The sequence below is a fragment of the Idiotropiscis lumnitzeri genome, chromosome 1 (genome assembly GCF_059441095.1).
Source record: "Idiotropiscis lumnitzeri isolate Australia: NSW breed Sydney's pygmy pipehorse chromosome 1, RoL_Ilum_1.0, whole genome shotgun sequence".
NCBI classification, from domain to species: domain Eukaryota; kingdom Metazoa; phylum Chordata; class Actinopteri; order Syngnathiformes; family Syngnathidae; genus Idiotropiscis; species Idiotropiscis lumnitzeri.
The window spans coordinates 27,571,177-27,598,424 of NC_142391.1; the positions used below are offsets into that span (position 1 = coordinate 27,571,177).

At 40.7% G+C, this 27,248-nt stretch overlaps 1 protein-coding gene across 1 annotated transcript in view; it reads left to right on the forward strand.

Annotated features, from left to right (window-relative positions):
* Positions 1–444: 444 nt before the first annotated feature.
* Positions 445–27,248, forward strand: part of bin3 (bridging integrator 3) — a 34,635-nt gene continuing 7,831 nt past the window's right edge. Inside the window, exons 1-6 of the mRNA XM_088292722.1 lie at positions 445–581; positions 7,397–7,445; positions 9,226–9,266; positions 16,479–16,540; positions 17,854–17,990; positions 22,818–22,858. Coding sequence (XP_088148848.1) covers positions 574–581; positions 7,397–7,445; positions 9,226–9,266; positions 16,479–16,540; positions 17,854–17,990; positions 22,818–22,858 — 338 coding nt within the window. The 5' untranslated portion in view covers positions 445–573. The remainder of the gene's footprint in view (positions 582–7,396; positions 7,446–9,225; positions 9,267–16,478; positions 16,541–17,853; positions 17,991–22,817; positions 22,859–27,248) is intronic.

Here is a 27,248-nt window from a genome sequence, read left to right on the forward strand (position 1 = left end):
CTAATGCACTTTTCCAGCTTTCAAGCACTCCTGGAGGAGCTCCATAAAAACAGGTCCCGAGATGATCCACTTAAACTTGGGAAGGAGAAGTCACACGGCCAGTTGTGGTGATAGGGAGGTTGTGACAACCTGGCAATGTGCTTCTCTGCCAGGAACTGTCAGATGCTCAAGGCATTATTACCAGGTACATTGTCCTTCCAACTCTCTTGCTTCTTTTCATGCACTACATGAAACAAATGCCACATGATCTATTCACAGATGTGGTAGTTCATAGTTTAACATGTATCTTAAGTGACATCAGTCCTTGAACTTTTCTGATACGCCTTTTGAACAAAGAACAATTTATAATTGATGACAAAACCAAAACAAAATGATTTGTCAAATGTGAATAATTAAAGTTTATTTCATTTTAGTGAACTTACAAGTACGAGTCGCGGCGTTTCCATCGGAGGAAACCCAAGCGGCTGATCCTTCAACTTCCTGTTCGATGCCTCGTAGTTTGGCCGAGGGGGGATGGTTTCCTGGGAAGAAAGCACCATAACTCAATGAAACCGGATTAAAACTCAAGCAAAAATGAGCTGGTAAGTCGCTTTTCAATTCACAGCTCGAGGGGTTGGGTCGTGGCTTGTCTTCATAAAGCCCGAAACGCCACATTGAACAAAACCGAGCGGGGCTTCGGCTATTTCCAGGTAGCTTTAATAACTTCAGGCTAGGTTAGCACTAGCTTCTACAAAAGCCCCACACACACCGTTTATATATTCACTACGATTTATACAGACTTATTCTGCCGGTAGCTATCGTGTGGATATTGTGAGCTCAAGCAGGGTACATCCCATTAAACACTTTATTAACCGCATGAAAACAAGTTCGTGCTAAGGATGCTAAGCTAACTCGGCTTTGCCACGGAGACTAACGCCAGAGTAAGTGTGTACACGTGAAAGTATAAACTTTTCAATTGTATTTATTATTCTGTGCTTGGCATTACTTTGGCTATAATAAGATAGTTCGACTTAACAAGCAAGTTAGCTGAATCGTAAAGCGCTCCCGTCTCTGTTTACAGTAGTGCAACTGTTCCTAGTTCAGGTTAGCACGCTCGTCACAGAAACACTGCACATTTTCCAATAACAGTTATGTTTATTTCACTCCACCGATTTCTTATTGTCGTCATTAGTAAAAATACAACCGACCTGGAGTTGGAGGATGATACTGACTGAAAATAGTTTAAAAGTGAGGTAAATAAAGTTGGGCCAGGTGGAAAAGGAAGTCGGTGCACTGGTATCCGGTACAAAGTAAAATGTTAGCAAATACTATAACAGTGCAGTACTGAATTGCACATTAGCTCCACTTGCACAATCCAATGAGATGGTGTGTCCAAATAGCTCACACTGTGACCTCTAATAGTTTTGACCATAGTTGGAATGAAGAGGGTTCGTGCTGTCTGTTCTCTTAACCTTGTGACCGTGGGCATACTGATCTAAGTTCTATTTCGTTTCATGTTGTTTTTTTTTTCATTCAAAGTTTGTAACTATTACACCTTAGTGTTTTATTTACGTATATACTAGTGCTGCACAATATATATAGAAAAAAATAACATCACAATATTGGCCTGTGCAAAATGCAAAATGGCAACGCCGTGCAACAAGTTTCAGAATCAAAATCAGAAATCCCTTTATTGTCATTGTACTTAAGTGTGCAACGAGATTAGAGAGCTCCCCGCTCCAGTGCAATACAACAATAATTCAGATAAATATATAAATTAGATAAATAAGAGAATAGTTAGTGCAATGGAAAATAATACTGAATAGGATATATAAAAACTCTTCACGTTGCTGTTCTGCAAGGTAAGGGTGTGCGTGTGTGTGAGAGTTTAGAATGGAGATGGCTCTTGGAAAGAAACTGTTTCTCCGTCTATTGGTCCTTGATTTGATGCACCTGTAGCGCCTGCCAGAGGGCATCAGGTCGAACAGGTGTGAGGTTCGGATGGAATTGGATGATTTTATCTGACCATGACCAGACAGATGCAACCTTAAATCTGCATCGCCTTACAAGAGGTGAATAATAACCAGGGGTATTAGATTTAATTAGCTAGGAATACGTTGCTCTTGCTTATTTTTCTATGAGTCCCCAGCGTATTTGATGGTCATTATGTTAAGGTAGGAACCTTACTTTGTCTCCTTAGTTGTTCCAACCAGATGGATTTTTTTTCCTTCAGTTTGAATCCAGATACAGTTTATGAGTGGATAGTCGTCAGGAAAACACAGGAAACATTCTGCCGTCTGGTCTCCGTTTTGTTATGTAGATTTACCGACTTGGTTTGGTTATCATCACATTTGACATATTTGACATCACTGGGACCATTCGGTAATGGCGTCATCAATATTTCAAAGAATCCAAACAAACTTCAAGTGGCAATCCTCTAGATGTTCACTGAGCTGAAGTTTAGTCTGAATAAGTGTTGTGAGATATATGCAAAGTTTTTTTTTACTCATGCGCCAAGTTACAGCAAGAAGCACTAATTGCAGTATTGGTTCTTCTGAGAATGCCTTCCATACCAAAGTAAAATTGGTACAGTGTGAAAGCTTTGATTGAATCAATCAAATTGAATTGAGACTCCAATGGGGCTCTTGCGTATTAAATCCTTTTTTTTTTTTTTTTTTACATTTTACATTTGATACCCAGCCCTAATACATATCTATGTCTCAAATATCAAACCATGGACATATGTTAATTAGCATGGTTCAGAGCCAAGGAAAGTTCTTCACTATTCATGAATGAAGCTTAAGGATACAATGAGAGCAACATTAATAACCCTTTACATCCTTGGATGTCTGCTCACACATTCACTTTTTATGACACTTGGCACATTGTAAAACGGAAGGACGATGGCTATCGAGCAATCAAGTGACATGGCGTCATTCTGTTCAGTCGGCGTGAATGGCTGGCAAGTGATGCTCGGACCAGCACGCACGGCCAAACACAAGGTCAAGAGTGGGGTGCATCGGCTGTGAAAAGAGGTCTTTATGGACTTCGCTGAGTGCTGCATTCCAGCACAGCCTGCACACTTGCTCCTATGACGTGACAGCTTTGACTTTGGGGTCATCGGCGGAACAATTCCGCTTCCCAACATCTTCAACCGGCGCTCTGTGCTCATTGCAAGAGGCGAGGTCGCCATTGGCTCTTCCAACCCGTGCATAATACCCCAGAAGACTGTTACGTCTTTGTTCATGCCTACGTGCTTTTGGATGGCAATGACGTCGTGCCTGGTGCAGTAAATGTTGAGTGCGCACTTTGAACACATTGACAGCTCAGTTAAAGGACCAAACTGAATCCTATTGAGTTCTCATGATGCTGTGATCACATCAACACTACTCGAACTTCTTACAATGCCTGTAAAATTGGGCATTTTCCTCACAGTTTTTCTGGCACCAACACAAAAAAAATAGAGACAAAGCTCCCAATTTTACACCTTCATAGGCACTATCAGAGCTGTAACAGAAGCATGCATGTATGGTTGCATTTGCAGTGCGGGTCCAAGTCAAGTTTGTTTAACTAGCACTTTTAATCACATCCCAAAAACAAAAGGCAACTTTATTTATCGAGCACATGTAATACACAAGGTATCTCCATGTGCTTCACACAACCAAAAGCACAACATCGAAAAACATTTATAAACAGAACAGCTGAAGACATTAAAAGGCAAAGCAAATACACCAGAATTAGCTTTTTCAAATTATGAAAAGAATGTACATTGACAACATGTAATCTTTTACAACCAAAACATTTAAAGACATTTCGGAGTAAAGGAAACAAATAAAAAGTAGAGTTCTGAAATTACAAAACGACAGTAGAGTGACATTGATTTTAAAAACGCCTGAAAGACCTTAATCAAAGAAATAGGAGTGGAAAAACATAACGTATTTATTAGCGTTTATAACTGGGGCTGAATTCACTTCCATTGACAACTTATTCCATTTGTGTGCAGCATAACAGCTAAATACCACTTCACCATGTTTGCTTTAAAACCTGGTCTTCACTAATGAAACCTGGTCTGCAGAACCTCAGAGCCCCATTCATTTAGCATTTCCTTTTCGTATATTATTCAAGATCCGAAACATTCGGAGTCTTAAAGACCAGTGTCAGAATTTTAAAATAAATTCTACAGCTGAAAACTCAAGAGGAAAACTGTTTTGGTTTAAAACAAGGGTGGGCAAACTTTTGACTTGCGGGCCACATTGGCATTTAAAATGAAAATACGGGCTCGAATGTTTCGTCCAGATATACTGCACAAGCGTTGCGTGTAGTGAGTAAAACCTCTCGGTAACCTCATACATAACACAGTACGGGCGCGCAAATAAATGAACTACCTGATTTCCTACCAGTATGCACTGAGGATTGCGCCTTTCAAATGTGTAAAGTAGCTCTCATCCAGGCAGTATGTTTGTATCAATGAATATGCAAGATGCTGTGTTTACACACCTGTTCATTCAAGTCCTCTCCTCGTGTTTTCCCCTACATGGTCAAAAGTTCCTCAACTATCTCAAGACTTTTGTTACTTTTTTCCTATTATTTGTGGTAATAAATGTGAATTTATTTAATAAATGAATAATAATAATAAATAATCAATTCAACTATCATTTTTCACTATATGAAATTTGACTAATAACAAAACATCAATAATTTAAACCAAATGAGCCAGAAGATGGAGTAAAAATGAAGTTATAAGTTATTCCAATTTATAAAGAATCAATCCATCCATCCATTATCCAATCCGCTTCTCCTCACGAGGGTCGCAAGCGCAAGGAACAAAGTTAAAAAGTGATACAAGGAACATAGATAATTGTATTAGTGTTATCTTCGTTCCTTGTGCACTTGTTTTTCAAGAATCCAAGGCCTGTTGCAGGCCGCCCAATGAGTTAGAACCCAGCTCGAAAGAAATGTTTTATTTTTTTTTTGTTTTTTAGTTAGTGGAAAGAAAAATTGGGATCAAATTATTTATCTGAATGTACCCCACCACATTACGGTCACTACATTTTGGCCACAAGCTTTTGCTACGTCACCATATAAAACTTTAAATGTGGTCATGGGTAAGTAAAAACTCTATATAAAACATGTATATATGTGTGTATGTGTGTGTGTGTATATATATATATAAGGGCTGTCAAAAATAAAGCAGGTGATTAATCCCAAATTTTTTAACTCAGTTAAATATTTTAACTCAATTAACTCAGTTTGATTTACTTAAAAAATAATTAGCACTCTTTGCTAATATTGCGCCATATTAGCTGTGTTTAGCACGCCTCAAAACAAAACATTGTGTTCAAGTTACCACTGGGCCTTGCAAACCAACACTGCTGGAGTGTGGTGCTTGTGGGCAGTTGTGAGAAATGTTTAGAAGAAAAAGGGCTGTAAAGATGTCTCCATTTCTATCGTATTCAAGAATCAAAGAAAGCTATGAGAACAGTCCTTGGATTAAATATACTTCATATTTGCTGATTTTGCATCAATATATAGATATTATTCAACTAAATATCGGTTACAAGCTTTGTAAAAAATTGTAGTTGAAAAATGTGATTAATCGTGATTAATCATAGATTTTTTTTGTGATTAATTAGTTAAAAAAATTAATCACTTGACAGCCCTATTACCATTCTAATTTGGTTATTTATCATTATCATGATGATCCTCTCTCCAAAATACATTAGGTACACCTATTCATCTATCGAATGAGGGAGGTATTACAATAAACAAAATATTAATTGCGGAACTGTGACAGTTTGATCTAAAACACAGAAGAGGCATGACCAAAGTTTGTTTCCAAAGTAGTTTACTTTAAAAATCATTACATTAGTAATCTTGCTTGTTTGTTTAGTTTGATTCCAGTATGTACAACACTTTGTTATAGCTATAAATCAAGTTGACTCGAGTACGTTTGTGCGCACTTTACACCATACCTGTTCCTAATATCTTGCCCCTCTATTGTAGTAAGCACAGGAGTAGCTCTCTTATTACGTCTGATGTCTGTCATTATAAAATTGGTGGGGTTGGAATTTTTCATAGTGTCCAATTAATGCCGATGTTAATGTTTTTGGTTGGATCTTTTTTGTGACTTTTAATGTAAATTCTGGCATGTGAAAGGAGCAAAGACAGTCTCATCGCCTCAAGATCAGTTGCACTTGCAGTATTAAATAGTTAAGAGAAGACAGTCCCCATTTTGAGTCACCACTGCCTGAATTAAAACAATACCCAAATGCCATCAACAAAAGACACTCATTAAAGTAATAACTGTTACCGTAATAGTGACAGAAGAAATACCTGTGTGAACATTTTCCTTATTGGCTCACCTTCGGGGAAGCTGTTATTCTGTGCCCAAAAAAAAAAAACATTAACAAGGTCATCATTGAACAGCCATTTGGCATTGGTGCGTTTACATACTCTGTTAATTGTCTTGTTGGCTGTGTTGTGTAGGTGTGCCAGTTTTTTTTTTTTTAATTGTTTTTCTTTTTTTTTAATTGAGATGTCATCCAATGGAGATCTGTCTCATGTGTGATTTTGCATTCCTTCCTGGTTGCACAACACGGCCCTCCATCACTTCCTTTCTTTTCCATCTCATTAGACTACACACCTTTCTTTTGACGCAGCTGCTGCCTCACCTTGCCTGTCAGACACAACTGTCCATCATATAGCTTAGATTTCAGCCCATTAGCACTATATCAATGACAACTCGGCAGCTAGTGCTTTGGTAAGGCACTGTTGACTTCACAAAGCGCTCTGATGCTTCGAAGATGCGTATTAAAGCTCAGGCTCGGGTTTTGAAATGGGGATAAAAGTGTGTGTGTTTTAAATAAGGACGATTCGTGTTCTTTTGCTAAATCTTAAGTGGGGCTCTATGACTTTTTCCGACAGTGTAGAAAAGTTTTCTTTAACGTATTTACTCAACTTCCCAGAATGACTGGTATTTATTAAGGTCTCAGGGGTTGATTAGACGACCTTTGTTGAGCCAAAGCACATATTTTACATTCGAAACATGTCAGTGTATTTTCTCACACAAAAAGTGTCGTGTGAAATTTGTGCTGCTCAGTTATGAACTGTTCAATCATTTTTACAGGTTGGCGTTCGGCACTGACATGGAAATGGGGGGACAAAGTTGTTGCGCCAATATTCATAGCATCAGTCAGGAATGTCATACTGCCTGACCTGTTTTGTTGAAAACATTGACACAGCTCGAGAAGTATTTTAAATGTCATGCTAGATGCTGATATTGTCACGTCCGTCATTTTCTTAAAATAGGCATGCGGCAATATCCCACTTTCACCGAGTCGCTAAACTTGCATTAAGCACTCACTACCTGTTACCTACCTGTCATGCAACTGATGACAAATTGACTTTGTCATTTCAGGATTCCCTTCAAGATTGGGCAGCCAAAGAAGCAGATTGTCTCCAAAACTGTAAGTGGCCAGACAAACGTTACCCTGCCTGCTGTACCTATACAATATGGTTATCTATTTAAATAATACGGGCATGCTTAGTAGATGGTGAGTAGGGCTGAACGATTTTAAGGAAAAACGTTGATTGCGATTTCGATATCATTTGCGATTTTCTTCATTATGTACAATGACATTTACAAACCTAACAGAAAATGCCATTATATCATTAAAAACAATAAAAGCTACTGCTGTAATAATGCAAGGACACTTAAAAGTTTTCGTGAGGAGGGGCAGTTCTTTCTCAAGCTTTTAAAAAATACTTTTTGTCAAGTGTAATTTTGTATTTCTATGTAATTTTGCATGTGAAAACTCATTTTTTTGAACCCCAAAATGTTTTACATTTTGTACTAATGTACATTTTCTTTGTACATACATGTACACACCTATTATTGTGTGTATCTCAAAACTCAGTGCTCTGAGGTGCAAAATAGTGCAAATAATATTGATGAGATGATCAAGATTTAATATACGCTTTGACATCGAACCGCTTTGCCATGATGACGTCGGCTGTTTAGGTGTTCCAGTCGGAGAGTGTCTGCTTAATTACAAATGTTGCTGTCATCTTATATCATGTCTAGATATGTATTGATTGAAATACAACATTTCTGTTCGTAGCTGCTGGCTCTCCGCCCTAACGCGGTTCTAGCCAGACTTTTGTTAAACAACTAATCACTTATTTTGGGTCATTCCTGACTAGTATTTCACTTTAGCGATTAGCATGCTTTGCAAACCCTTGTTCGCCTCCTCGTTTAAAACGCTACTAGTTAGTGGAGTAGTTCTCTTTGTCATCACACAGCTCGTTGATCCTGCTGTGCACAGACTTGTATATAGTATGATAGTACAAATAAAGCCCGTACTGCTGCGGCGCAAGATGGCTTGGTGCCCTGCATTCAAGCAGCAGAAATTAGCTCCGCGACTACGGACGACAGCGGGAGGCTTTTTTTTTAATCAGTACTGCATGACCTGCTTCATGAACGTTGGCACAAACCGCAGCTTTGACGATCTCCAAATCGCGTTGTATGAGATCGCGATTTTGGTCCCAAAACAATCAATCGTTCAGCCCTAATGGTGAGTGCTCTGAGTCATATAATTGTACAAAGAGGGCGTCCTTGAAGCGACCATGAGTAGGCACCTAATTCCAAACCTCTTCCCCTGTAATGGGGCTCTGGTCCAAGAAGTCACTGACAGTTTCCTGTTAATGTTTTAGACAACATCCGGAAGAGGCTTCATGGCCATCAGTGTGTCAGCCACCTCCCTCGTTGTTTGGGCCACCATGTTTACATCTATAGGCCCACAATTAACCACAAGTTGGGAAGCCATGCTGATTCCTCAACCTGCCCTGCTTATTTTGGTGACTCTATTATCCTTAATCCTAATTGGAACTTCATTTACTCTATGTAAACCGCCCATTTCTATCAAAAGAGGGTCTCCCATGCATGCCCAAGACCACTGGAATAGTGATCAAACAAAAGCCTTGTCACAACTAACAACGGTTGTTTGTAAGAATGTAATGATCTCCAATTGGTCCCAACATCGCTCCTCAGCTTTACTGTGTGTGCGCAATGGAACTTCAGCCCTTAAATGAATTTCCTGGCTTTGATATTATCACTCTTGTGAGGTTAAAACTGATTAATTTTTTACAGTATGCTTGGACCTTGTGATTAGCCATCTGCTGTGATCTTATCGTTCAAATTCTGTTAACTAATGAAATTACAGATTTTTTTTTTAAATGTATTTCCAGGTTGAAAGAGATTTTGAGAGAGAATATGACAAGCTCCAAAAGTAAGTAACCAATTTAAATAAAGATTAATTTCTGAGTTCTTTCCATTTCAAATGGGTGGCTTTTTTTGTACTGTAATTGCTCCAAAGTTTACTTTTGTTGCAATCAAACATGGCTATTTTGGGGATTTCAGCATGAATAATGAATACAAAAAAAAAATCAAAGAGCACGAATCCTTAAAAGATCTCAGACTATAGATTTTATTTTTTATTAATTTTAGTAACAAATTTATGTATTCATTTTTTCTGGGACGGGGGGCAGCAGTTGAGGGTGAGTCCTGATTACCTAAGAGCTCCTTAAAACCCGAAACTCCCTAAGGGTTGAGTGGAATCAATGGAATAGTGACTGAGTAGGAGGAGCCTCCATCAGTTAGGTGTGGTGCCAATTGACCTTACCCGTGAGTCAGAGGAGCAGGCTTGTACTGGCATTTTGGTGCTCCACCCTACAGATTCTTAATCAATGCACCAAGGCACATCACAGATATAGAAAAAAGAGGTAATTCCTGTTTTGTGTCTGTGCAATCGAATATTTTTTTCCCCCCGTGACGTATTGTTGAGCAGGGTTTTTGTTTTAATAGTTAAAACGATAAGGGAGTTTTATTCCCGAGAATAGAGCATAACGATCAAGAGTAGTTTGTTCCTGCTTTTGGTGACAAAACCAGACTGTTGAGCTGGGAGATTTAAGCAATTTGACCGATGATTTGTTTTGATTTAATTTTTTCAAAATACTGAAAAAACAAATTCAGCCGACAACGTGGTGTCAAACAGATAAAAGCAATTTTAGGGACAGTTTTGTCAATCATTTGAAATCGCTTTGGGTTACGTTTGATTTGGTTAAGCGTGTAGCAATAAATGCTAAGAATCAGACGACATGAGCCGAATTACAATACAATACAACTTTATTGATAATGGCACATTTCACAACAGCTGTAACAAAGCGCTTTCTATATGGTGTAGTTTCACATTACCTTCCACCGGGCTCCTTTGTCATATGTAAAATATCACGGAGTTGATTGCGCTGAACATTGTCACAGACGTGGAATTGGGCGCCAAGCTTGAGTGTACGTCATTTATTCACATACTGGTACACTTTGTGGTGGCAGCAGCTGTTGTAATAAAATACATCGAATCCGTCATGTAGCTTACCTCACACTTCACTTCACTTCCCAGCAAGTCACTGTCTATTGCTTTTTACCCAAATACCTGCGGTGGTGTGATGTCACAATACCATAACCTGGAAGCTCAACATTTTTTTCCCGTCATGTCAGAGACTATATGAATGTCACATTGTACGCAATTCAGGATGTACCATAGTCTATCACTTTTCTACTACGCTACAACGACCAACCAACCAACCATATATGATATGCATGCAGTGTTATACAAAGTCTCTTGCTGGAGGTGAGCATTTTTCTCTCTGAGCTGTGTGCACATAATCAAACGAGTCCCAATACTTTCAGTTCTATGATGCTTATGTTAAATATAAAAGGATCAGTTAAAAAAAACAAAGTCAAACAATTAGTCTGTATTTTTAAATGAACTAAACGTGCCTGCCAAGCGGAGCAATCCATACGGGCCAGACAGAGTGGATGATGGGGCAGTTCTGGGCCGCTGGCCGTACGTTCGACACCTCTGCTTGATATGGTGCCGACTTTCTATTAACATGGCTTTTAATGTGATTGGTGAATTATGAACCCAGCCAAATACCCAGTTATAAGAGGGTGTGTTAGTTTAGTTAGTATGTTTGTTTCATTTATTATCCACAAAGTGTTAATTTTTCTTTTGTCTCAAATACAGAAAGAAAGCAGATCAACAAAAACAATTGGACAAACACTTTGACGCAAAACATGTTAAGGGCAAAATGCAGACATGTTAAGAGCGACATATTTATTAACAAGCAGATCTAACGTGACGTGTTGTTATTCAAGGCACTGACGGCATTTGGAATTAACAAGTTTTGAAATGTATTATGTTTTGCCTTATGATACATGTGTCCGACCACGTTGTCATCTGTTGTCTAATTTTGGCGGTGTAGTCCTTTTATATCCATTGTATATACTTGTAGTCCTTGAAAAGATTGCCATGAATGCCAAGACTCAATTTTATCAGAACTAAACATTTCCTCTATTAAAAGATTAGCTAAGAACTACACAGAAGACTTTTCTTGAAAGAGAGGATGTTTTCACCAAGACTAGCTGCTGGTCACGCTAGTGTTGGCTTGCTAATTGTTTTACGAATGATGATGAGCCAGTAATTGATGTATAATATTTGCCCTGTTCTACTTTGCCCTTTCTATAAATTGTACAATTTTTCCGAAACATGTTACATTTTTAAAAGAAAGTGACTCATTGTCATTTCACAAAAATGGCATAGAATAATTACACGAATTTGAATTTCATTGGAATCTGTGTCCGTATGTTGGGATTAAATGTATTAAACAGTGATCATACAAACCCAATGCTGCATGAGCAACAAACCAGTATGAGTCTTTAAGTGTTGCGTGGCAATGGTCCAGAGTGTTGGCCGCTCTGGTGAAGCAATCAATGCGCTACTTGTATCTAGATAGTTAATGGTTTAGCAGTGCTCTATTAAAATCACCCAGGATGATGAAGGGTTATTCAGGGTGCTTTCGAAGAAGCCCCAGAGACTGTTTAGCATATCACAGCAGGGTGCAAGATGCTGGCTGGCAAGGCATACATAGAGCGGCATAACCCGGTAGCAGGAATAGTGTACTGGAACATATTTACCAAATATGGATTGGAGGTCCCAGAATCAAGACGGCATACACTCCAGAACACCCGGGCTGAGATCCTCTGGGACTTCCAGATCCAGACTGACAAACTGGTGATGATAGCAAACCAGCCTGACATAGTCGTGGTGAATAAACATCAGGAGATGGCAGTCATGATAGATGTTGCAATCCTGAATGATAGCAACATTCAAAGGGAACACGAAAATTTGAAAGGATGAACAAGAGGAAGACATTTTGGAGGGTAAAGGCAATAGTGGTGCTACTAGTCATTAGGACACTGGGAGCACTTTGCCCCAACCTGGATGGATGGCTCCCGTACATACCAGGAACAACATAAGACATCTCTGTGCAGAAGGGTGCAATACTGGGAAGAGCTAAGATCCTGCGCACAACCCTCAAGGTAGAGGGACTTGTGTTTGAAGATGATACCATCCAGTTGGGCCACGAAACAATTATTTTATTGTATGTATGCATGTTTCAGTTTTGTACTTCTCAACAGGAAATCAAGCCACAAATCCACTTTCAAAGTTAGCAACTTGGCCAACAAGGCGTTCTAGCTTTATTTAGTTAGGATGCATGCCTGCATCTAACTTTGGATTTTTATTTTCATCTTGCGCACCAGTAATGCACTTTTTTTAATTAAAAAAAAGAAAACTACTACAAAAACTAATCTAAAACTGTGTTTTTGTGGAAAAAAACTAACTAATTAAAATGGTGTGGGTTTTGTGTTTCTCTTGTTCTCTTCTTGGAAAGCGTTGGCTGCAATGCTATATTATTGAAAATGGGCAATGTTATGATAAAATCCGACCAAATGCTTATTATTCATTGTCACGCAGCGATTGTGTGAATTTTTGTTGTTGTTCAAAATGTGATTTTTATTGGGCAATTGCGGCTTGGTGGAGGTAACGTTGGGGCAGCGGGTCAAGGAGCAGCAGCTGTTCCATGAGGCTACCCTATTAGCACCTTTTGGAAATCGCTTCAAGCCTCACCTGACTCTCGTCACCCGCACTCACTTGTTCTCTGTCGGTGCTGAAAGCAGAAAATCTGCAACAACACGGTGCGAGAGAGATTGTCAAGTAGGAATGACTACGCCAAACATGAATTCATCAAGTGCGCCAACCAATGATTGGAAAAACACCTGACGGCTTGTTTACACAGTGACATGCTTTCATGCATCACGACGAGTAAGTCGTTCTCCCTCCTCAGTTGATCTCTGGAATCGGTTTGGAGAATGCTAGCTGCATTTGTTTTTTTTAATTTTATCAAAACAAATTCTTTCTTTCTTAGCAATAAAAGCTAATGTATTGTGTCCAATCCTCGCAGCATACACAGGAAGCCGCTCTGCAATGACCAGATACTGATTAAATCCTGCCAAAAGTATTGCTAATAATGTTGGCTGTAGAATTTTGCCGGAAAAACAAAACCACATTTGTGACTATGAGAAAATGAAGCTTGTGATTGCTTCAGAGGACATCTGATGCAGCCCGTGAGACCCACTTGCATCTAATTGGTGAGAGTGATATAAGAAGTTACTGTGGAGATTGTTCTGACAGAGCTGTGCTGTGAATAAAGCGCCACGTTGCATCATTCGCCGCTCATGACATTTTTGGAACAAACCTCCATCTGGTCGCTGGCGATTCTCTGTGAAATCCCTGAAAACGTCAAGACGCTCAAAAGCGTGTTATGATAGGTATTAATTAATGAATCCTCGCTACCCCTTAGTCCACATGTGTCAAACAGACGGCCTGCGGGACACATCTTGCCCACGCTGTCAAAAAAAGTCCAGTCTGCTGCATGATGAGATTATTAATAATTATTATTGTTAACCATGCGTCACAATGTGCTACACTTATATGGTAGGAAATAAAAGGGAAATTTCTTGGTGGAGGGGAAAAAAAGTCCTGGAAGTAATGGAAACTTAAGTGACATTGTAGATGTCAATTACTACTCACAAACATTTTCGATTTGTCCACTGAAAAATGGATGTTCCTTTGTCTAGCATCTTTCTTATGCCTGCACATCCCTACATGTTTGAAAATACAGCCACATAAAGCCTTTTCACGGCATGACATGAGGCGCCAGCTACCAGCTAGCTCGCGTGGTAACAGACTCCTTCTGTTAATTGTGGCATGCAGTGATGGGCGCATTTCGGGGTTTAACGATCGTTCGCTACCTAACTGCGTACTAGTGGTACATATGGGCTGACCAGAGCTGGGCAGTCCGTCCCGGGGGGCGGAATGGTGCGGCCCGGCGGGACACCCATTTTTGGGGCAGGGGTTGAAAAAAAAAAAAGGTGAAAGGGTTCGATAAACAAAGGCCGGAGGTTGATTATAGTCCAGCTCACAAATCTTCCCTCGTGGGTGGGATGAACGTACTTGCGAAATGGGCAAACAACAGAAATTGCCTCAGAACGTGTCAAAGGCGTCACGACCAACTGTTTGTGTAGGAAGAGACGTGAGACAGCCGTGTGCGTTCAAGCGTGCCTGTATTTCCTAATTCTGACATCACATAACCCGCACCTCCCACCTGCGACTGAGGCATACCATTACAAGGGCAATACCACAGTCCGTGTAAGACCAACTGTGCGTACTTACTTGCATTGGGCACGTTCATGGAGAGGAAGGAGACAATAAGACCGTAATAAGCCCATAAAAAGGCAAGCAGATTTGAAGAGTAAATTAGCCAGCTAATGATGTTTAAATAAAACTCTGCCGTGAGCATCACTCCCACGGCGGCGTCACGGTCGGGGGCCGACATTTTTTTATGAATAATCCCGGTGGGTTCAGGCCGGAACCATTCCAAGATAGTGGCCGGAGGACGGAGGACTGACCGGAAAAAAAAGGGTCAAGTGCCCAGCTCTGGGGAATTTCTTTTATTATGGGGAAATGGGCCACATGCCAGACATCCCAACAAAAAAAAAAAAATCAGGAAATCTGAAAAAGTAGAAGTGACGTGACAATTGGCCCCATTTTTTTTAAATGTATTTATTTTTTATTAATTATCTTTAAAAAAAAAAACACGGACTATGCACATGCCTCTAAAATCCACCCAAATAAATAAATTCAGGAAAAAAACTATTGATTATGAAAGTGCATGACCTATTCTGGTGCCCACAATGCCCTTGAAAAATGAAAAACGTTCCATTTATGTTTTTTCAGTTGGAACATTTAGGGCAACTGACGCTATTTGAAACAGAATGGTAATGTTATTATTAGTAGCAATTAGTGCTCAATAGTTTACAGGAATTATCTTCAAACGGATGTAATGTATTTACGTACAAATCCTTGAATTGCGTTTACCAGATCTTGAATTTTAATGCCAACGGGTGTCATAAAAGTTGTCCCAGATTTCTGAGATTTCACGAGACTGTGTCGCGTGAATCACATGTCATGACAGTTAGATGGGTTTTTTTTTGGTCCAACTTTTGAATGCAAATCTTTCTCTGAAAATATCTGAATTGTTCTACGATTTATTTTAAGGTAATTCTCAATGCATCCAAACCACCTGTCAATTCAAGTGTGATTAAGGGAAACTTGTATAAATGTAGGCCTCCTCTGACCTCCTAATTTTTTGCCGTTTGCATTTCAACCCACTCAGAAATGAACAACCACACAAATCCATCATGTTTTAGTAAAGATAATACACAACTGTGTGGGTAACTCATTATGTAACAGAATCAATTATAGGTGCATGATTCTAATGTAGCTCAAAAAGTCAAGTGCATTTTTGCCCTTGATGTACAATTCACATTGTAGAATATTCTGTCCCTCGGCCTTTTCGCAAATAAATTCACTTTGCTTCTACAAGGCACCTTCACTTTTGATTTGTGTTGCATGCCCGTGTGTTCGCATGACTATGGTCTTCATGTCCCCGTCCAGCTTTTGTCATGCCCCCACTTCTTTCCATGGAATATTCACCCTCAAATGAGAAAACCTGCAAAGCAAAGCTGGAAGCGAAACCCCATTTCCTTGTTCATCAAACCAGGAGGAACGAAGTGACAGTAGTCTCAGGGGAGATTGTAAACCCGTCGTTTGCCTCAATTGATATAATGAGCGTCGTGTGTTTTCAGCCTCCTTACTCTTGTAATTGCCATTTTTAACACCCATCAATGGAATATGTACAGCGGAATGATGAAAGGCATTAATGCTTTTGGAGCAAATATAGTTGATGGTAACAAGAACACTTACCTGTTTGGTTAATTATCTAAAAGATGTGATAATAACGTCGTATGCGGAGTCAGTGAAACATGTAATTTCTTCTTGCAGCACACATTCCTTTGTCCAACTTTATTCAGACTGTTCCTTTGTATTGTTTACAATAAAACAACTGAACTCTCATACTTTTATACTATTTTTCTACAACTATTTCCTGTTCTTTTGTCTCTTGCCATTGACCCATATTTGCCGCTTATATTCTATCGCCACAGCCGATTGTTGCTGATAATCATTCTTCTTGTCACCCAGGCTGGAGGATCAGACAAAAAAGCTTCACAAGGACATGAAGAAGAGCACAGAGGCTGATTTAGGTTTGTTCCGCCACCGTCTTGCACGCTTCTACTTTTGTATGCCATCGATCGCTATTTGTTGATTGGCAGGTTTTTCAAGGCTGCAAAGATATGCCTTGTCTTGGTTCGTTTGCCCATGTGCCAGGTCTTGGAACCACTCATCAAATGAGATGAAAGAATGCGGAGTGCCGCCTTAATCTTTTATAGGTTCTTCCAGGCTGATATATGTGTGTGCCTATGCGCTTTTGCATGTCTATTGTTTTTTTTGTGCCTTCAGACCTTGTTCTGGTTTGGTTTTCATTCATGAGCATAGTAGGTAGCTATAAGTAGGAACCTTTATGATTACAATGGTGTTTTTTGGTTGATTTTTTTTTGTACGACAGCAAGATTAGTATTGACTGAGATTTCCAAAGCATTTTAACAAAAGGAAATAATGGAAATCAAAATAACTCGCTCTCAAGTCAAACACTTCACGTTTGAAGACTTTAAAGTGTGCGATGGTTGTTTGTCTGCTCCGGCCTACCCTAAAATCCATCCGTAATGACTTTAATCATTCAAAAAAATAGATATTTGAGCATCCTTCACAAACAGCTAATTCAAATAAGTAATCACCCCAGTCATCACTTGGCCCTGGTAAGCCACGTTTCTATCTGCGTCATTTGAGATGAGATCACAATAGTATCCAGCAGCGTGTTACTTGTCAGCAGGTGAGAAAAGCAAAAAACACCACGCCGAGGTAATTAATTGGTTGAAACGGTCCTCTGGAGATAAGTGTGAAAACCGATCAGTGACTCTTCCACATTTCGATAAAGGCCATTTTCACCACAGCCCCTCCTGTCATCTCGTGTCTCCTGCAGCACAGCTCATTAGTTTGGACGCAGAAGCCGTAATGTGGCGTGTATGCTATATGTCGAAACAAAATGTGCTTCATCGGTAATTGGTGCCGTCGTTGTAGAGATTTTATTGCCTTTGTACATATCCATCATGACGGCTGCCCCCCCGTGACCTCCACAGATTTGATCTAAAGGGGCAACAGTTTGCCATCATTTAAGATGACTTTACTATATATATGCTGCTAATTTTTTACATGCGACAATCTGGCAGCCCAGTGGGTTGATAATGTTCTGATCGTTTTTTGAAGACTCAATCCAGCCATTTTCTAATAATCTAATAATTGGAGCCTATTGATTATCATAATTTTGGGTTAACTGTGCTTATCCAGATTATTTTACTTTCAAAGGGAGTTCTGATATGTAAGGCACCCGATATTGTGGCCAAATAGTGTATGAAACAAATGTGATGATGTCCTCAATTTATTTGTATGCGTTCCTCAGCCATGTCGAAAGCAGCGGTGAAGATCTCCGCTGACCTTCTGAGTAACCCGCTATGTGAGCAGGATCAGGCCTTTTTAGAGTCCATGACAGCTTTGGACACAGCCATGAAGACGATGGACTCCTTCAATCAGGAGAAGGTCAGAATCGCGCTCGATCACGCTCTCTTTTGTAGTCTTGGCTCTTGGAACTGGCTGAGCACACCTAACGCACATTCATCATTTTTTATTTTATATTTCTTCGAATACCGTCAACTCTGGAACTCGCCCTATCTCTTTTCCTGCTACACTGCTTTTTTTTTTACGCATCTTTGGCATCATCCCCGGTCAACGCAATCTGATTATCAGCTGTGAGCGATCCCAAATTCAATTCTCAAACACAACTCTTACAATAAAGAGACATTTGCTTGGAAATGGGCAATTTCTGAAGCATGTGAAGTTGTACTAAATTCACGTTAGACGTTTTTTGATCAATAATGAACATAGACTGCTCTTCTGTCTCTTTGTCGTCATGCTCTATTGGTGATTGGTGAAACTAAAAAGAAACATGAAAAGTTATAAGCTTTCAAAGTACGATACGTCTTGATTCATTCTCATGTTTGGTATTTTTGGAGTTTGAGTGCAAATCATTTATATTGGGAATTCATTTTAGTTGTACTGGAGATTTTTGTTGATTTCTTATATTTCAAAGTAGTGCATAATCTTTCATATAATTGGATTATGTTTTCATACATCTGAAAAACAGCAAAAAAATCTTTCTAATTTCCATGAAAATAGATATTTGGGTGTAAATTAACTACCCAATTTGATCTCTCTCTCGTTTTGTCCAACGCTGCCATCAACACTCACCCCTCAAAATGGGCTAGACACGTCTATGGCATTGACTGCACCGTATATGGAAATGCACCGCAGTCGGTCATAAAAGTGCACTTCACAATCTGACATCGTTGTTTCCAGTCGCACTGTGACAGACACAACAATAGGGACATCGTAGAGTGAGAAAAGTGGTGCAATCTGAGAGGAAGTAGCTGATAACAGAGGTCATTTTAGCTCGCTGTATTCCTAAATAAATATGCTGGCGTACTCTGTCTTTTCACAACATTTCTTCTCCCTTCTCAGAGTGTTCAGGAGCTTTTGAGTGAAGTCATGGCCACAGGTACATGCGGTGTGAATCATAGTTGCACAACGTGTGCATCCTCAAGGCACAACTGCTATGAAAGAGTGACTTTTAGAAAGACAAAATGTGCAATACTCAAGAAGGACTGACTTTTTTTTTTCATCTAGGAGTTTGTGCGTCATTGCCATACTCGTGTTGCATTTCGTTTTTGGTTTCGTCAAATTACCTTTTCCATGGCAGTCTGGTTCTAAGATAACCATCTCTTGCTACATTTCTAAATAGCATTAAACAATATCGGCCTTTCCATGGATTCACATGATTCAAACTCATGATGACTCAAACTTGATCAGGAAAGAAAAAACGATGGGATAAACCCACAAAATCTCTTTGGAAGTTGTGAAAAAGTGAGAACCATCACTGTCACCCACAGGACTGGAGTTGAATGATACCATTTGCAGTTTCTGACTATTCAACCGTTTTATCCACAAAACTGTCGAGCACATGAAACAATGTGCTTAACGGTTGGCCGCACACTCTACTCTTTCTTGATTCTCAACATTTGAGAACAATATAAGCTTGGTTACGGAAATTGAAGCGATATCTCCCGTAGGAAATAATGGAAATCAAATGAATGTGTTCCAGACACTGAAAAATAATGACATACTGGTACATTTTACAGAGAAAATCATATAAAATACTCTAGATATAAATAATTTGTACATGTGCATGTGATGTTTGATGTCGTTGTTAAATTCTGGCACGAAAAAAAAATAGCGCCCCAAAACCGAATTATACAAACTTAGTGCGTTTGAAAAACGAGGTTCCTCTGCACCCAAAACTCTAGAGATGATTTAATTTTTTTTTAAAGGATAACTAACCAACTAGCTCTATTTGTTCTCTTACTTACACAAGACCATTTTTGGAACCTGCCTCATTGAAGTGACACAGCCAACCCATTTTCTGGTGGGCCAATGGTGAGTCCAATCTTTGTTACTATGGAAACCATGGGTGTGCTTGATGGGCTGCCGCTTGTCTCATCAAGCTGACACTCATGAAGGCAGCAGTTCATACACTCAACTGTGTGTATGTGGCGCATCGACACGTCTCCAAGCTAGGCCTGAAAAATAATCCAATTGCTATTATTTTTTTCCCCTCTCAATATTGTGATTTTGTTTGTTTTTTTTAACGTGCCATTATTTTTCAAGGTCCTTCTCCAATGTATTTCTTAAAAAAAAATAAATACAAGCAATAAATCAATCTATGTTACAATAAAAAAAGAGATTGTAAATGTTTTGGTTAAATAAATGCAAATGAATCATGAATTAATTTATCGACTTAAATTAGAGTAAACGCTGACTTGCACCCTTTAAAGCCTTCTCGACAATTTCACAATAGCTGGAGCTGTAACAAAGCACTTTCTATATGGGCTAATATAAATTAGCAACTTCTTCCAAATAAGTGAGGCATTAACATTATTTAGTAAATCATAAATCAGGTTATAGGCAAGAATAGAAACAAATCACATGCGGAATGCACTTCTTAAGCAATGAGCCGAGCGTGACACAATATAAATACATAAAATAGACATTCCACTATAATGCAATGTCAATTCGAGTTCCATTAATTGTTCAGCCTTACTCCAAACCCAAATTTGGTGACCCTCCTTCAAACAATTAAAAAGTCAATTTTTCATATGTCCCTGTCAAAGCAATGTGATCTTGGTACATTTCTTTGCTGGTGTTCAACCTCAGGTTTTGTCCGGGTACCGGATTACCGTATGTTTTAGATTGCTATGAGTGCAAACTGACTGCTTGAGTTTTTTTTTTTTTTGCATCCACTGCCTCAATTACCTCTATACAATATCTCCACAATAAAGTTATCTCATTGTCTCCATAGCAGCAGTGTTCATGTGTCAGTGAGCACAATGTGCAACTTCTCTTCAGATGGAAAAGGTTGCTGATGCTCAACAGAGTGCAATCTTGATTCAGCCAGACGCTGATCCCAGTACAGTTGCCTCGTGATGATGGACAACCTTCAGCGAGAGAGGAACTGACAGCACGTCACACCTGATATTCCCACACCTCTCCCCGTCTTACTAAATTAACTTCCGAACCTTCATTCGGTGTTGACTTTTTGTAAAGTGGCTAAACATGAGCTCAAGGCAAGAAAGACACGGTGAGCACTTTCAGCCGTGCGGAATCACCTCGAGTTTGTTAGGTGTCTCACACATCCGCGCCGTGCCTGTGCGTTTGCAGCTGACTGCCGATTCCGACGGCACCCACGGCGAAAACCCTGGCACTCCTGCGAAAACAGACACAAAAAAAGCAGCCACCCTTGGCTCGGCTGCGCGTTGAGACGAGCTTTTGCGCCGCGGGGCCCGCGAGTGAGCGAGAGCATCCAGCGCATGAAACGTGGAGCGATAATGAAGGCAACAGTGGCCCAGGTCTGTGTGTTTATTTCTGGGGCTGAGGAGGGCGCGCAGCCCCGCCGGCGCACTGCTGCCGAAGCTGAGCCCCAGTGTGGATGGCGGCAGCGCGGTAGAGGATGCTCCGTTTGGAGGGATATTGATTTCCTCTGCGATCTGCGTGTATTTTTGGGAGGCCTGTGTGTCGGGCTGGCCTCTGCCCCGTGACTCACTGATGGAGACTGCTGCTTGAGCGCCGGCCTCGGGCTCTGCGGGGCCTCTGAGGAATATCTCTGCCCCTCCTTTCTGTGGGAAGGGGCAGAGGGTAGAGGGCACCGGCATGCTTAAGCAAATCTGCCGCTGCTCTTCTTCTCCCTCCGTGCCGCATGCTCTCACATTTTAGAAGCAGCAGCGCCGGGGAAGGAGGGGGGAGCGGTTTTGTTGGCGTGAATATGTAAAACAAAAGACCATGTGAATTCCCATACACTTGTTCGTTATTGCGTTCTGTTTTTATTTATTTTTTTATTCCTCCCTCCAACCACAATCAAGCAGTTTTCACTTGGAAATGTGCCTCAACGTTACACAGTTGCCTTCTCATAGCCGATCAGGGCATTTTCACATTGCGCAGCTGCGACCTCGCTTCCATTTGTTAGATTGCCGTATCAACTGTCCTTCTTCCGATAGCGGGCTAACGTATGATAGCTCATCATCACCATGGCACACAGCTGACGCCTTACATGTCCATGCTTTCAATTGTCCTTCTGTCATAATACACGTTCACCCTTCACTCTACCATGTTTGCGGATGTAGCGCCGACTGTCATTTTGAGTTCTGAAGAAACTTTATGAATTGTTTGCCAACTTCTTGTGCTGAGGCTGGAGGCCTTTGAAATGAGATCTTCGTTTACCTCAATTGAACACACATGCACAACCAAGACCCCCAACCCCTCTCTTTTACACACACACACGCACACACCCACACACACCTCCCTTCTTTCCTCCTGACTGTTAATTCTGGCAACCAGAAAGAAATTGTATTGGGGGAAAAAAAAGATAAACTGTTATTGTTTAAAATGTTTGTTTGCAAAGAACTTTCATCTTGTATGGCGGCCCACCTTCCACAGGATTTAAAATCAGTGGGGCTTTGCTTTCATGTCCGTCCCCTGACAGTTGCATCCTTTTGTATATCAAGCTTGATGAATATTCAGGGGTTTCACCTCGGGGTTTGCGTGCAATAAAATCATCACCAATGTTTTTTTTTTGTTTTTTTTTACTTACGCTCCCCCCACGTTTCCTGAGTGCTCTGTTTGAAATGTATATTGTCATTTGTGCAGCGACATTGTTGCTAATGAGTGAGAAAGATTTAGTTTGAGTGTAACTCAATTTGACAATTTGTAATTTTACCACCTTTTTGATGCCGACGTGTTTTCGTCTTTATGACACTGTAGGTCAACCAGATCGTGAAGACTGTTATCGACCCTCTGAAAAAGTAAGTCTTATTTTTTATTGATGTTTTTATGTTTGTGATGGGTTGGTAGGCGTGGAAGCAGACCCTGATTGTTTAGTTCTGTTGCCCCTTTTCTGCAGTATAATTTCTGCTCAGCTCATCATGGCTGTACTTTGCTCTTCATAAGATTCCATTGACAAACCGAGGTTCTTTCCGTTATACGGTGTTTCACTCTGACCACTATGTATAAAAGGAGGACATACAGCACAGTAGGCGAGGCACAAGAAACTTGGTACTTGCCAGACCTGAGTGCTTTCATCATTTTGCAGAGCATAATTTGCAGTCGACCAACAAAGCGTTGGTAATCTGTTTACGACTATCCCCACAGGGCTGAAATGGCTCCTACTCCACGTCCCCGGATGATATGTCAGGCTTGTTAATGGTATCTGTCTTGTAGTATCGGAGCATTTGTTTTTCAGAACAAATGGATTTAATCGGCATCAACGCTGGTATCGACCTTCCCTAATTTCTAAACACCAATTCAGAAGAAAATGCATCATTTAGCTACATCTTCCAGCCAGCAATGAAGAAACACGACAATACTGTTTTAAGTTTTAGCAGCTTAAGATGCCCTTTCACTGTGATAAACGCAGTCAAGGACCGGAAGAGCTGCAGTGTGCTATTGTAAAAAAGAACAATGGTCGGAGCAGCGCTGCTGTTGTGGACGTGCGTCTGGAAGACAGTTTAAATGTTTTTTATCCCTTAAAAGTCGCCCCCATCTGTGCAGGCAGAGAGTGCTATTCCATTCCTTCAGCCGCTTTCCTTTTTCTTAAACACACACACACACACTTAGACACAAACACACAGACAGGCATGCAAAGCAGAGGTACTTAAGGGAGTGGTTGGATGCTCCCACTCATCTTCCGGAGGGCTTGTTAAGGCTTTGCTTCCTCCCGTGGCTCCTCCCAGGACTTTAAGCGTATGCTGCTAAAGAGGGCTCTTGCACACTTTATTTTTCCCCACAGAAGCATTTAATATAAGTTGAAACAATCACCAGCACATTAAAAAAAAAAAAAAAACGCAACAGTGCGCACAATCCTTTTTGAAGACACATGGGTCAGTGTTAGTGTACGAGTCCTTTCTTTTCTCATCCTTTGCTCCGGTGGCGGAGAAATGACAGGATGGAATGGTTCTAATTTCCTCTTCCTGGTGGGCGGCAGGCGGACGTGTGGGCCGGCCCAGAATATGGCAAAGGGCCCAGCTTCCTGGGCCCAGAGCAGTGAATCGGTTGAGAAAAGAGAAGTGTCACAAGACGTTGGATGCTCTCAAGCATACTTAAGCATCCAAAGCTGTGAAGTTTACCATTTATGCGATCGCGGTCCGAAACTTTTAATGTCATCTCTTCATTCATTAACCTGCCCGTCACTTTACAAACATTACTACAGTGCGACTTTTTTATCCAACAGTCCATCTTGCTTAAAAGCTACTATATTTTTTTTAAAACTTCCATTAAGATTCCATTAGTCCCGCACTAATGAATATTTCCCCATTATTGGCTTGTTACCTAAATACTCTTAGTGATTTTGTCTTTGGCAGAAAGTTAATATTAATGGAAAGCTTTCCGCAAGGCCTGTGTGTATGTGGGATTGCTCGCGTGGTAAAATGTTGATTTCCATTCTTAATACTTAATAATGTGTAGTAAACACATGCACACTCGTTTACTTTGTCTTACCGGCTTCTGTCTTTTCTATCTTGTCGCCCAGATGTGCACTTAATCCACTCAGCAGGGTCCCTGAATGACATCACGGTGTTTTTTCTTTTTTTGTTTTTTTTTTGGGAGGGAAGGGGATGGGAGTGCGTGGGCACAGAAGCATTCGTGTTATCTGGGCCTCCTAACCTTACCCTTTGTACACTTTTTGGTAAATCAAGTCTGTTTGGAGATGTGTGTCTTGGATTGCGCTGGGGCTGCCCCTGGTTTAGGCCAAAAACCAACTGGAACCTTGTACCTTAATTATGTCGTTAAGAGAGTTTTTACAGTTTTCCAAAATTATCATTCTGGTAAGCCAATACAATTTGTTATCTTCTGATTTGTTTTCACTTCAAAAAAGAGGAAAATCTTACCTTTAATTCAAGTGCATTTTATTTAGTTGGGCGGGGGGACGCCAATTAAGAAATAATTATTTTGCATCAAACCACATGTGCCCCAATTATTGGCACCCCTAATGTTAATACTGTATACAAACCCATTTTGGCCAAAAAACAAATATTTTAGTGTGCAACCATTCAATTTATGTTACAGAAGTATATGGTGGAAAAACCTAATCGAGTATCTATTAAAGGTTACATTTTGGTAAAGATGACTTTGCCAAAACGCAAAGAACAATTCCATGTAACAAACAACATACAAATACTTCATTTGCTTCAGTGGGCAACATAAAAAAGACCAATCGTTCTTAGTTGAGAGTCTTCACAAAACTAAAGTCTCACGCATGATGACTGTTCAACCTCAAGTTTTGTTTCTAATTTTAAAGTGTTTTTTTTTTTTGTTTCCAAATGTTGAGGTTGCGCTGCAACACTGTTTTGGACCTAAGGGTGTTTGCTGTTGCTTTCTTTCCAAACTAGCATGTGTGAGTTTTGATCAACAAAGCAAGTTGCAGCAGATCAAACTCCCACTCACATGTTCGTCACACAGACACACATGCGCGCGCGCACACACGCGGACATGCTCATGAGGCCAACTGCTCCTGAAGCAGGTGGAAACCGTTTTGCATGCACAAGAGCGTATTTAACTCAAGTTCCCCCTCTCTAAACCTCTTCACTTAGCTTAGCACATAAACAATTCCTTCTTGTGGTCAGATGTGTATTTTTTACACTTGTGAGTTATGTGATGGCGCTGACAAGGAGGGACAGCCAGCTTCCCTAGACCCGAGGGTGTTTCGTCCAGACTTTGGCTTGGCTCACTGACCCAGCTGCCCCGTTTGTGGACTGGCACTGCTTCATAAACACACGTTCTCAGCTAGAGGCTATTTCCATCCTGTCTGTTCACCACACCCTGACCTGTCACATGGACAGTGTGTGTGCGTGCGCGCTCCCGGCCCCCGGGCCGCCTCATCTCCGCATATTGAGGACCCAGCCAGCCACTTACTTGAACTAATACTGCTTTTCCATACTTTTGAAACCACGGGTGGACAATCTATGGCCTGGGAGCCGTTTGGGGCCTCAATCAATTTTGTCAATTAAAGGATTGGAAGGCTGTCTGTCTGTCTCGCATCGCTTTTGAATGAGAAGCAGTTTTTCCAAACTTAAACGCGGTAGTATATTGTACTGAATAACATCTACACATCTTATTTGGTAAATTAACTGAAAAATGTCGAAGTGCCCCTTGCACTGTTGACTTTTACTTGTCAGAAAAAGTTTGCACACCCCCGTTCTATACAGCTGAGTCACACGGAGCCCTGAATGTTAGCCCCCAAGGGAGAGGGCACTTGAAAGTCTTTTTGCGTGCTGACGAATAAAGTCAAACAACTGGCTGCGTGGTGTGTCATGACAAAATTGCCCTTTGCTGACAGGTGAAGTGCGCACGTGAGAATACGCTGAGCCTTAGCGTGGTTGGAGATCAGTTTTCCTTGCTGTGTCATAAATCGCCCATTGTAGGGGAGCCGTCATGCCTGGAGGGCGGTTACATAATACCCTGGCGCTGCAAGCATGTGCACACTGGAGCACAGATAGTAGACTTGAGGATCAACATCAAGCCCTGCCATGAACTGGGTCAAAGTGGTTGTTTATAAATAGTGTCGGAGCGTGGGCCGCGGGGCTGGGCCGGGCCGAGCCGAGCTCCGTGATGTCACTCCAAAGGCCACTCCTTGCTCCACTTCCTGTTGGAAACAATCCCCCCTTGTCTGAAACCAAGCGGCAGCGCACGTCACTTTTTACTCACCCTCCCGTAAGATGTGTAAGGGAGATAGACTTGTAATTTCGCAATCGCAGTTTGGTGGTGGTTCCCCATATCAGGGGCGAGAGATGGCGCGCAGAGAGGAAATGTCAATCAGGAAGCCCACACGTTGAGCAGCTAATAACACCACGGGCAGCACATTATGATCTCTTGTAGCAGAGCGAGAGCTGATCGGCTTTAACTGAGTCATTCAAAAAATAAATACAAAAAAAAAAACAGTATTTGTACGTTTTGGTCAGTGACTCACCTATTGTAGAAACCTCTGTGAATCATTCGGTGCCCTATTTACGGTCACTTTCACACTCCTACACTAATCTAATATCTTTGATAATGACTTTTCTATGTATCATTTTTTTGGTATTCATTATATAATATGAAACTGTTTACCGTATTTTCCGTACTATGTCACCCTTTTTTCCATAGTTTGACTTATGCTGCGACTTATACTCATGCGTGAATTGAAAACCAGTGTATTAAAAT